Source organism: Amborella trichopoda, chromosome 10 (genome assembly GCF_054954075.1).
Source record: "Amborella trichopoda isolate Santa Cruz 75 chromosome 10, AtrichopodaSantaCruz75HAP2 v2.0, whole genome shotgun sequence".
Lineage (NCBI taxonomy): Eukaryota > Viridiplantae > Streptophyta > Magnoliopsida > Amborellales > Amborellaceae > Amborella > Amborella trichopoda.
In genome coordinates, this window is record NC_142345.1 from 38,558,399 (window position 1) to 38,571,587 (window position 13,189).

At 39.4% G+C, this 13,189-nt stretch overlaps 1 protein-coding gene across 3 annotated transcripts in view; it reads left to right on the forward strand.

Annotated features, from left to right (window-relative positions):
* The window catches only part of LOC18434100 (signal recognition particle subunit SRP54 2), a 30,495-nt gene extending 17,922 nt beyond the window's left edge, over positions 1-12,573 (forward strand). For 2 of the 3 annotated variants that reach the window (XM_006844175.4, XM_088849556.1), the window contains 2 exons: positions 9,633-9,747; positions 11,913-12,573. In XM_006844175.4, coding sequence (XP_006844238.1) covers positions 9,633-9,747; positions 11,913-12,241 — 444 coding nt within the window. In that variant the 3' untranslated portion in view covers positions 12,242-12,573. Of the gene's footprint in view, positions 1-9,421; positions 9,474-9,632; positions 9,748-11,912 lie in introns of those variants that run through there. The other variant, XM_088849555.1, reaches the window with a different exon arrangement.
* The last annotated feature ends 616 nt before the right edge of the window (positions 12,574-13,189 follow it).

A 13,189-nucleotide genomic window follows, 5' to 3' on the forward strand; every position in this document is an offset into this window, starting at 1 on the left:
CATAGGTGTGATTTGATAACTTTCAAAACACATTTGATATGGTATTTGAAATTTGTAAAAGAACGATAGGCTATTTGAAAATAGATTAAAAGACATGGATGGGATGCTAAATAGTTCAACACTTAGTTGTGATTTGATGAATTTTCCTAAAGATAAATAAACTTTGCTCCAATATAACTTGTTTGGGCCGTTGGCCTACACAGTGTTTTAAAATGCGGTCGCATTAGGTGCTATGCGCCACCCAGCGCATCGCACTTCTCACATATGCGGTTTAGAAAGTTGCGCCCACATCAGAGCTGCATCGACCGCATCAGGCCTCATTATCTGTCTGCCATTTTTTTCAAAACTATACTCCTTGGGCAGGGGCAATAAGGTCATTTTGACGGTTGAAATTGGGGGAAAGGGTTTGGGGGGTATTAAACCACCCAAACAACATATTTCAGCCACATCCGTGGCTTTTATTAGATCGATTGAATAAAAAAAAAAATTTGCACAGAAATTTTATTTGTTGAAGTTCTTCAATTTGTAATACAAGATACTACAAACTAAAAGTCCATGAAGATTAAAACTTACAAATCGAAGAACTTTTCCCAGTACTTTTCAAATAAAATTTGTAACTCTAAAGATCTTCATGGACTAATACAATAAAGTTACAAATTAATGAGTTTATAAAATTTATTGATCTTCAACATGCTCTGATATCGTAAAGTTACAACATTTTTATAAATTTATAAAGTTTATAAAAAATATACAAATCAAGTCGAAGAACGTCATGGACCCTTTTCAAGATTAAAGAGTCTATAAAATTTCTAACTTTAAAGTTTTTAGTTGTAGATTTGTGCTTATGGTTATTGATTGTTGAATGTTTTATAAAGCTAGTTTCAAGTTTCTAGTTTCTATTAGGGGATAATGGATACAGAATTTCCGACAGCTAATACTCTTGGAGTTAATGAATAATCTAAAGGGAAAAGTTTATATAAGGTTGCAACCTTAAAATGTAGAATCACAGATGCACCTCAAAAATCTATCGAAAATGTTGTTTTAATGTAGAAACAGCCCTCTAATCAACCATCTCGACATTGAGATCTATAAATATGAAAAAAAAAAGTTTTTGAATCTCAGAAATAGTGCATCTTGCAACACATTATCTAGACCGTCCATTTTCAAGATTTTCATATATTTATAGATCTACTTGATTTTAACCAATTTTGGAATTTAAAATTTTATAATTAGGTATGAAAATAGATTTTAAGATAATACTAAGAATTTTTTACAACAAAATTACATGTTATAATAAAATTTTAGGCTGCGCCTTAATTGCATTGTTTAAGGTTGCAACCTTATAGAAACCACACGCTAATCTAAATATCTACTATCACATATATCACCTCCATATTTTTTTTTATGCATTAACCTATTTTTTTAGATTTTTTAAATTTTTTTTTATATTTATTGACCACTTCGCCGCGATGCACCCTCATCCAGACTACATCAAGCTGCATCGGGCCCCCCAATGCTTTTGGCCGCATCCCACATTTTAAAACATTGGGCCTACACCTCTATTTAAAATAGTCTTGGATCCTCTACTCCAGCTTGGCTTGCACTCCAAGCAATTCTAGACTTGCCCAAAACCAACTTTCAACGATTAGGAAATTAGATAATCTTTATATTTAAAGACCAACCTGAATGTTTCATATAAAGAAAACTAATTCCTATCAACAAAAAATTGGTAAATTTAAGAGTCGGATTGCAAAAAAGAAACATGGGCAATTGAATCCCTTCTTAATATATGGAAAAGAATTACAAACTAATATTAAGACCCTATTAAACCTACATCCATCATTAAATTTGTGACCAGACTTATGACCACGATTTGGATCATATCTGAATTAAGGAAAACCAATAGAAATAAGGATCGTAGATCTTGAAGAGAGCTCTGGATCATTGTGAATGGATATTCAAGTGAAAAGTTATGCTTATGAAAGCGGTCTGCATCAAGTGTTGCCTTAGGTACTCAGTGATATACATGGCGTTCTAAAATTTTCAGTACCATGGCATTAAAAAAAGAGGAAAAAATATAATAATAAAATGTTGGAGACACACACACATGTATGACCTATGTTCCAGAAGAGGGAAACTATCGCTTAGACGGTTGGGGTGCCCAACTGCCTGGGCGGCCATCATGTAGGGACTGTGGGAAGTGGGTTGGGAGGGGGGGGGGTGTGAAGGTGGGGTGAGAAAAGTGGGGGTGTGGGGTTTTCAATTATGGATCTAATTACCTACAAACCAAAATTACACGTTTAAAATATGTTTTCAATAATGGATCTAATTACTTACAAACCAAAATTACATGTTTAAAATATGTTTTCAATTATGGATCTAATTACTTACAAACTAAAATTACATGTTTAAAATATAAAACTGTAAAATTGCCCAAAATTTGACATCCATTAGCTATTTAAGTGCAAATAGAAAGTCACATAGCATAAATGTACATCCATAAGCAATTCAAACATTACTTCAAACTTAAAAGTTTAGAAGTTCTACTTCAACACATTCCACTAACCCAAAAAATTCCAACTCATTGTAGAGTTCCAAAATCCAAATTTCCAACATACAAAGATGACATTACACAGAAATAAATGTTCATGACCTTAAAACTACCTAAAAAAAATAACATAATCCAATACTCATAAAAAAATGAAACCCTAAAAATAAACATTTTAATCTGATAACCTTTCCAAACCCAATTGAAGTAGGCTTCAATCGCTTACATTAAGATGCCAAAACCTCTCTTTTGCAACCTCTTTAGTTTCCAAAAAGGCCTGCGTTGAATGCCTTTCGATTTCACAAGAAATTGAAAACTTGAAGTTCGAAATCGATTTTTAAAAAAAATTTCAAGGGAAAAAATGTATTTTTTGGGAGGAAAATCTTTCTCACTAGGGTTTGAGGGGCAAAAATACCCCCTATAACCTATTTCCCCCCTTTTCAAGGGGGGAAAACTACTAAAAGCCCTTTTTGGCTCGCCAAAAGGGCCTGAGGCGGAATACAGAATCTTGACCAATCCAAGACCGAGACGTAATGGCTACCATCCTCAGTTCTCTTCCATCCCCTGAACCCTCCTTCCCCTTCCTTTCCTCGGCTTCGAGGCTGATTTCCATAGCCCAAGAGCCCTCTCTTCTTCTTGCAGACAAGTTTAGGGCCTCTCTCGTTGGGTTTTCTCTCCTCAATGAGACAACTTCCGTGGAATAGAAAAATGGGGCAAAGCAGTCTGGGCTGAGCCTTCCTTGCTCTACAGAAAACTCTTGGACGGATCAACATTGTTCTCTTTCCCCTCAGTCGATGGTGCTCTTAGTGCTCTAAATTCCTCCCCTCCTCACTTTCGGGGTGCCTTACTTTTGCTCTCTAGATGGTCAGAAGATTGGGGAGCTTACAGGTGTTTCTGTCCTGGTCCATCTCTTCTCCTCCATCCCCTTACTTCGTCTTGGCGGCTGGGCTGAAGCAGATTTGGGAGCCCAAACTTCAGAAGCTGGCTCAACCTCTTCCGAAGAGACGAGACCAGTGGACAGTGATCTCTAGAAAGAAAAAGCAGGGCTGTCGATCCAAATGACTAAGGATAAAACTTTCCCCTTTGAGCCTTGCTGCTGAAGTACTTTCGCCTCTGAAAATTCTGTGGTTTCTTTCGATCCAAATGGACCACAAAATGGCAGCGACCGTGGCCTTCCAAAGATGGCTCCTGATTTAGGCCAAGGGAGGGATTGTGAAAGGTTGAAAAGGGCAGGGACAGACTGAGGGATAACCCAAACCAATCCAATCGGACAATGGAGACACAAGTGAGCATTTGTCTCTTCGGCATTATGGCACATAGGGCAACAGTTTGGTAGGGGAATTCCTCGCTTTTGTATCTGATCCACAGTGAGCACCCTTTGGTAAAAAGACAACCAATTGAAAATTTGAAGTTTTGGAGGAATAAAAGCTAACCAGGCTTTGGCCGAAGATGGGAAGGCCTGAGGGGAAGTGCGAAAAGAAGCCGTTCTCAAGTAACACGAGGAAACTGTGAAAGTTCCGAAGGAATTGGGGGACCAAATAAGTCTGTCTGCACCTGAGAGAGGGAGGTAGATGGAATGCATTAAGGCCTGAAGTTGCAGCAAAGAGCCCACTTCTTGGTCACGCAAGGTGTCTAAGAGTGGGTGTCCATGATCGACGGAAAATGGATAGGGGAAAGTCATCAAGGATTGAAGCATCTCTATCAATAGCAGGTAAGAATAGTTCAGGAAAAGAGACCCTCAAGGGAGAGTGACCGACCCAAATGTCAGTCAAAAAGAATTACTGATGCCACTTCTTGGGAGGATTCTAGAGTGAGATTTGAAGTGGTCATAGCATCGCAGAATAGAGCGCCAGAAGCCAGAGGATACGCTGTGGGCCAGGCATTGGGGCAGCCATCGGGAATAATTAATGCGATATTTGTTGTGAAGAACCTCTTGCCGCAAGTGTCCCCCTTGGGTGACAAGACGCTACCACCATTGGGAAAGGAGAGCAGTATTTGTGTCTCTTAAAGTTCAGATGCCCAAACCACCTGATCCTTTCGGCCTACACACCTTGTCCCAAGTGACAAGATGACATTTATTGGATGTACCATCTTCTGACCACAAAAAATTCCTCATAAGCTGTTCTAGGCGAGCTGCAATCGATGTCAGGATATGAGCAGAAACATTTGGCATATGGGGACATTCAAGAGGGTTGCCTTGACAAGTGTTACCCTCCCCGGCTGAGGAGAGATAATGGCCCTTCCAACTTGTGAATTTGCGATCAAACTTATCTATAATGTGACCCCATAGGTTCTTTTTAGGTTTCCCCAGGCATAGAGGTAGGCTAAGATGTGAGGTGGGCAAGGAAGCTACCCCTCAACCCCAAGGCAATGAGATGGGCATCTAAGGCCACGTCCATCATTTTTGTTTTGCTCAAATTCACTAACTGAAAGGCTTTAAGAAAAAGGAGAAGGGAGTGGTCTTGATGCTCGGATGCTTCACAAAACACAAGGGTGTCTTCGGTGTATTGCAGGTGGGAGCTAATGGGGCCTCCACTACCTACTTTGAAGCCATCCAAAAGACTTTGGCTGTACATTCTTGCCAAAGATTCATTGAATACTTCGGCAGATATGGCAAAGAGGAAGGGTGAAAGGGGATCTCTTTACCAAAGATCTCTAGAGGATGGGAAAAAACCTTTTGGGGACCTGTTGATCAATTGAGAAATGGACATTGGAAATACAGCTCCTTATCCAACACCTCCATTTTTGGCCAAAACCCATTCTCCTACGAGTTTCCTCCAACTTGTCCCAATCCACATGATCGTAAGCTTTGTCAATGAGACTCGGCAATCTTGCCACATGGCGGGAGTGAATGCATTTGTGGCCGATAAGAGCCACATCTAGAATTTGCCGCTCGTTAACAAAAGCACCTTGGTTTTGAGAAATAACACAACCCATCACCTCCTTTAACCGCGAGGCTAGCACCTTGGATGGAATCTTGTAAGAGCTAGGCCTGAAATCTTTCATTTCATTGGCACCTTCGACTTTGGGTTTGAGTGCAATAAGACTTGCATTCATTGCTTTGTGGACAATGCCCCGTTCACGAAATTCGCGGAAGAAAGCAATGAGATCAAGGTGAAGAGTTACCCAGAAATGTTTAAACAAGGCTATTGGGAAGCCGTCGGGGCCCGGGGCTTTGGCTAGGCCTAGCTGTGAGATGGCCCTCACAATTTCCTCTTCAGAGAAAGGTCGTTCTTACTAAGCAGCTTTTTCATTGGGAATGATGTTGAAGGAGAGGTCCAACATTCTAGGTTTGGGAACATTGCTGACTTGAAAAAGGTTTTTGAAATACTCGATGACAGAGGCTTTAACTTGGAGAGATTCCACAAAGGTGTGGGTACCTGATTTGATTTGAGATATGGCATTATCTCTTCTTCTACAATTTGCAATTCTGTGGAAAAAAGGCTGTGTTTTGGTCCCCAAGTTTCAATCATTTGACCCTAGAGCGTTGAAACCAATAGATTGGTTCCTTGTTGAGGATGGATTAATAAAGAATCTTGAGATTAGTTCTCTCGGTGACCTCAAAGGGGGAAGGATTTCTGGATACTTCCAAGAGGGTCCCATTCCTTGATTGCTTGGAGAGAATTAGACGTTTGGGACAAAATATTTCCAGCAAGGTTTTGGCTCCATTTTTTGAGGGAACAGCACAGCAATTGAAATTTGCGTTGCAGCTTAAAGCCAGCCCAACCGATGGCTGAGGGGGCGTAGAATGCCCACCATAGAGAAAGCAATCCATGCAGCTCAACTTCTTCCAACCACGTGAGTTTGAAGCAAAAAGGCTTGGGGCCTCAAAAGATAGCTTTGGTGTCGAGGAGAACGGGTTTGTGATCTGAGGTGGGCTTGGGTAAGACAGAGGAGTGGGCTCCTAGGAAAATAAAATCCCAGGAAGGGTAGATCAGGAAGCGATCGAGTTTGGATAAAGTGGGGTTGGGGGGATGGTTTGACCAAGTGAAGCTAGCTCCTTCCAAGGGAATGAATGATTTTCCGCCATAAATATACATTTTCTCATCATAATAAAATGGGACAATTGGTCAATGAGATGTTTAGGCTTAGATCTAGGCATGGGAGTGGTCTACTTTATTTCGAGATGACCCAACAAGCCTATGCTCGAAAGTCTATGGTAGGGACACATAATCCGGCCTCATCATAGTCACCCCAATCAAGCTTTCCATCATCGGATTCTCAATGGATTACTGGTGCACCCATATGATACACAAAAGTGCTCTCGCACAAGAGTCCTCTCAACACACATGTGCACTGCCTCTTCTTAGTCGGATCATACATCAGAAGAGTGGCCTCCCATGCGACTGTAAGTGCACATGCCATAGGGTGGTCTCGTGTCAAGGTATGGACTCATGTCCCATAGGTCACGAACACCCCGCACAGGGCCGATACTCAAAAAATACTCGGGTTCTTTTGTACTCTTTTGGTTCTCTTAGCCCTTGCTAATTGCTCCAACCATGAGGTATACTCATCAACATAACCCTGACTCGGAGGTGATCCTCACACTTTCTGAGAGATTTCTCTCGCTTAAATTGTAAAACATTCATTGCCTCATGTACTCAAGGCATATGAATCTGGGCCTCAATGCGCCAAGCACCCACATTCATTCTGACTCACTCTTACTGAGCGAGAGAATCTTAGCTTAAGGCCTTGAAAGTCCATAAATCCAATAGAAACACTTTCACAACCTCAATGACAAGCTGCCATGGGTGACGAGATGTGAGCACTTGAGCGGAATAAAACATGGGAGATAACTAACCTTCCTGTATGGAAAAAGGTTGTGGGATGTCAATGGATATTCCCTATAAAATACAAAGTTGATGGTACCATTGAAAGATACAAAGGAAGATTGGTTGCAAAAGTTTTCACTCAGATTGGTATAGACTACCAAGACACTTTCACGCCTGTGGCCAAGTTGAACATTGTTAGGATCATTCTTTCACTAGCTCCGAATAAATTGTGGCCACTCCATCAGTGAGATGTTAAGAATCCATTCTTACATGGAAACATCCAAGAAGAAATCTATATGGCCATGAGACAGAGAAAGGTTTATGGCCATGCCACCTAGTTTTCAGATTAAGGGAAAGACAGAGAAAGGTTTGCAAGTTAAAGAAGGCAATATATGGACTGAAACAGTCTCCTTGAGCATGGTTTAAAAATTCAAAGAGGCACCGATGAAATCTGGGTTCAAAAGGTGTCAAGCTGATTATATACTCTTTGTGAAGATGGTTGGAATTACTGCCCTTATTGTGTATGTTGGTGATATTGTTGTACAGGGGATAATGTGAAGGGCATTGAGGATCTTAAATCTTATTTAAGCAATGTGTTTGATATCAAAGATTTATGATCCCTTAAGTATTTTTTGGGAATTGATGTGGTGAGATCAAAGAAAGGGATAGTCATCTCTTAGAGAAAATATGTATTGGACTTGATACAACAAATGGGGATGCTGGGATCTAGACCTGTAGATACTCCTATAGAAGTCAATGATAAACTTCATGGAGAAAGGGGAGAGCTACTCAAAGATTCTAATCAGTTTCAACGAATAGTGGGCAAACTTATATATCTTACAATCACTCGACTAGACATTTCTTATGCAGTTAGCGTGGTTACCCATGGTACGTGCGAAGTAAGGTGGTGTTAGAGTTAAGCTTCCAATAACTATATTGTGACAATGAAGCAGCAATTCATATCATGGAAAATCTTGTTTTTCATGAAAGGACACTAAACACATTGAAGTAGATTATCACTTTATCAGAGAGAAGGCTTCTATCAAGATCATTCAGACTCCTCATGTGAAGTCTAAAGATCAACTTGCAGATATCTTCACGTCACTTACCTTGTGTTTTAGTCCTTATTTGTCTTATGCCTCTAAATAAGAACAGTATTGCCCATAGGTTGTAATTAGGGTTATTACTTAATGTTATAAGAGGGGTAGAGGTCACAAGTGACCCCTATGCCACTCACTTGCGCTCTCTATCTCTCACACGTCCTCTCTCTCCTTCTTCTTCATCTCTCTAGATCCTACCAAACTGTTTTCTTTTCTACTTTAATTTCAACTCAAAATCCCCCTGAAAATTACGAGGCTATTTTGGTCAAATTATTTTGCTAATAATTTTTTAAAATACTTTTATTAGGTGTGCCTTGATTAGAAGAGTGGACGCTTCAAATTTCAAGTGATTTAGATTTGTAGAAAAAAGATTTAAATTCAAATGCGAAATGCAATCGTGACCATCAGATCGGCCTAAATCCAATCTGGGTTGTTGGGCGTACACTATTCCATTAGCTATTGGGCTAACAAGATCTCCCCCCCCCCCCCCCCCCCCCCCACACACACACACATATATATATGTGTATATATATATATATATATATATATATATATATATATATATATATATATATATATATATATATATATATATAGAGAGAGAGAGAGAGAGAGAGAGAGAGAGAGAGTGATTTGGTCCACCTGGAAAGGACCTTTATAGTGTCCTACTTAGATCAAAACCTAGCTTGGTGGAGCCTTTGGACCCAAAATTTTTGGAAAGCCCTACTCGTCCTAGCACTCAAGCCCCCCAAAGTGGTTTTAATATGCACCGTAGAAGTGCCACAAAAGACCAGCCCCAACAGTTAACACCCCATCCAGGTTTTAGAGAACTGACATTCAGTTTTTTATTTTAATTATATTACTTTATTGTGAGTTATTTTATTTTTTGGTTTTTCTTTTAATCAATGATGAGGTATTCTAAAAGGATTTTTGGGTTCAGCACCATTTTAGAACACCTTAAGTGGGCACACTGTTTCATGCATTTTGTTTGCATCATGCAGGACATATGTAACCATCTGCATGGAATGAAATCTAGAAGCGACTAAGGAAAAATGATACATTTAAATGTAAACTTTCCAAGGCTGTCGCTAATTCCACTGTGTTGTTTTCCTTTTGGAACCTTTAACTCTGTAAGTGCCTGTTTGGTGTTTCATTACTTGCGTCTATAATACCTTTTTGTTAAAGAGAACTAAACCTTTAGAAACTTGCCAGGTTTTCTCTATGATGCCTGGATTTAATGCAGAGTTCATGCCAAAAGGCCATGAGAAGGAAAGCCAAGCACGGATCAAACGATTTATGACCATGATGGATTCCATGACTAATGAAGGTCAGTAGGATATTTTGGTTTTTATTTCAGTATTTTTGCAGTGCTTTGCTCGTTTACCATCAAATGAAAGAATCGTTTAAAATGTCTACTGCAGCGATTTTCTCCTTGGAGGACTATGTAACTTTTCTAACTTTCAATGCAATGTTAACAGTATATAAAAAAAATGTGTACAATTATATGTCACTGTCTTTCCATTTCAAAAATAATTGTCGCTGTCTTTCCCTTTAAACACGAGTACACTCACATGTGAGCAAAACTAGACATGCAGCCGAGGCACAAGTACAAAGTGCACATGCTTGCACACCCACACACATGATATCCAACATGCATGCCTTCTCATGAAGACAGATGCACATTGTGTCTCCACATGCATGCTCGATACTTGTGCACAGACACTCAAACAGGCATGGATCCCCACATGAACACAAACACAATTGCAAACACATGGACTCAAGCTTGAGACCACAGTGCATGATAATATATGCAATAAAATAAAATATTTTGATACATATAAGTAAACATGCATGATAAATATAAAGCATAATATAATTTTGCATTTTTGTAATGATCCTGCGTATGGATTTATGCATATGCACTTGTAAGTCTTCTTCTCTTGCTAAACTTTGGTCTGTGTGTGCATGCATGCGTAAGTGCATCTTCCACACCAGTTCCCACTGAGGTTTCTGTAGTTTAGGTCTTGGAGCAGCATGTTTTGTTTCCTTCTGATATGTCTATACAAAGCAATTAGTATCTTACTTCTCCAAAACTTTCTTGAGCAGTCTCTTTTGATTGGCAAGTTCGTTTCCCATTTCTTTTTCCAGGGACTTGTCTATAGATAGTGGTTTCCCATAAAGAATTCATGTTCTCTTGGTCATTCCTAGCAAATTATAAATTAAAAAAAAAAATGCTCTTCTGCTCCCTCACCTACTTATGTTCGCATTCTCTGTGAATTTTAGTTTTTAAGGGCTAATTCTACCACTAATGCTGCTTCTGAAATTGTATGGAGTGAGAAGTTAATTGATTTATGGGTAGTAATGCCCTTGCATATTCACATCTTTTACATACAATGAAATTTAAATAGATAATGAAAATGAGTAATTGCCATTGGTTTTCATTCAAGCATATTTTTAAAATATAGGGAGTTTTTGTCTGTTCTTTTGGTTTCTAGTGAAATTTTGTCTGTTCTTTTGGTTTCTAGTGAAATCACTCTGTTTATTGCTAGACAAAAGACCCTGAAGACAGTGTTCATGCCGCTACAAATTTTCACTGATGAACTAGGTTTCCCATGGATTATAACATTAAGGATTCCATTTTGTTTCATTGTATTTATGCTTCTTTCTTGGTCATGCATTATATTTGCAATCCTCTATGTTCTTTTTGTTGAGGCTCATTGTGTAATATAGATCTAGCACGACCATATGTGGTTAGAAGAGCTGCATTTCTTCTCGTAAGGTAAGTCTCTTACGTGTAGTTGTTGACAGTCTATGGTTATTGATTCCAATTGTGCCAATTACACAATCTTACTTGCATTTAACCAGATTCTTGTTTTCCATTCTCCTTTTATTACTTGTATTTCATGCAGAGATCTATTGTGCTTCAAGGTCATATATTTTCTCCTTGCTAATCTAAGCTCATGCATCAGATTTAATTATCTATATCTTTTTGACATGTGCATATGTGCATGCTGTTTTTCTCTGTGTGCCTCTTTACTGTTGAAGTTGTTATGCGCTCTATAGCAATTGAGACTTTTTGATTCAAGAGATCCCCAAGTTTTGCATGTTCTAGAACAGACCTTTCAAAATACCTCGATATGTTCTTGAAGGTCTCGTGGGCCAATACAGAATATTTCAAGTTGCTCTACATTGAACAACCAACAGTTCTGTAGGGTGCCGATAAAAAAGCATATGCATTAATGACTTGAATATCCCCTATTTTGGCATTACAAAAGATCATGGTTTTCTCTATATTGCATGATATATTATTCTCTTCACAATCTCATTGTAGTAGTTTATTTATTGCAGTTATTGCACTTAAAACCCAGAAATCATAATCTTCATGCTTCTGCACTTGTATCTTGGTGGAAATTGAACCACTGTGCTTTGATTGAATTAGTAAATTTGACAAGCATTGACCTAATTTTGCATCCAATTGGTCTCCTGGTCCAGAGCTTGATAGTTCAAATCCAAAGCTCTTTAATGAGTCTCGAATCATGAGGATAGCCCGGGGCTCTGGCCGAAGCGTCGGGGAAGTGATGGAGATGGTGGAGGAATACAAGCGGCTTGCCAAGTTATGGAGCAAGATGAAGGGCCTCAAGATTCCGAAGAAGGGGGAGATGAGTGCTCTTTCACGAAACATGAATGCACAGCACATGAGTAAAGTCCTTCCTCCCCAGATGTTGAAGCAAATTGGGGGAATGGGTGGCCTTCAAAATTTAATGAAGCAGATGGGCGGCTCAAAAGACTTGAGCAGCATGTTTGGAGGTGGTGACAGATGATGCAGTCTGTGGACCATGGAAACTTCACACAACCGATTGGGCATTGGTTGCCCATCGACTTGCGCATTTTTACTCTACATCAGTTGCAATCTAAAAAAATTGAATGGGCAACTCAAAAGACTTGAACTTGAGCAGTATGTTTGGAGGTGGTGACAGATGATGCTGTTTGTGCACCATGGAAACTTCACACCACCCATTAGGCATTGTCTTACTCATAGTTGGGGCCATCAGCTTGCTAATTTCTACTCATTATTATAACATCGGCTGAGCAAGATTGAATCATGATTCTTGATGGTACTTTTTTCTTTTATATGTACATTTATTGTATCAAAGGCAGGCCTGTCTTAAGAGATGTGATCCAAGCTACGGGGTATAAATGTGTTTTTGTGAGAGAGAGAGAGAGAGAGAGAGAGAGAGAGAGAGAGAGGAATCAATTCATACGGCTGATAGGTTTTGAGGTGAGAGGAAAATTGAGGCTTCATTTTGGAAGATTTCTTTCTTTGATATTTAGGTATTGGGCCTCTTGATGTAATTTAGAGGTTAGGGCACATTCAGAGGTTAGGGCACATGGGCAACGGGGCTGAAATGATAGTATTTACTACAAGCGTAGGCGAATTTTGAATTTTTGGTAGACGGTTTAACGAAGAAGCTGATAGCAGGCTTGGCTTATGATGCGAAGGACTGGTGTCATGTTATTGAGGGAAATGAAATTTGTACGAGGCCTTACATCTTGGCATTTGTCACAGAAGGCAGGCCTCAAACCCACGAACATTAAACTAAATATAAGAGCACCTTGGATTTTAGCACCTTCATTCACACGTCCTAAGCCCACAGGTTGAAAGGGGAAGTAATGGAAAGTTACTTGAAACTCTCTCTCTGAAAACCCTCTTTTCTCTAAAACCTTTCTCTCTCTTGGACGTCCGCTTTTTCTCTCTCCCCCTAAAACTA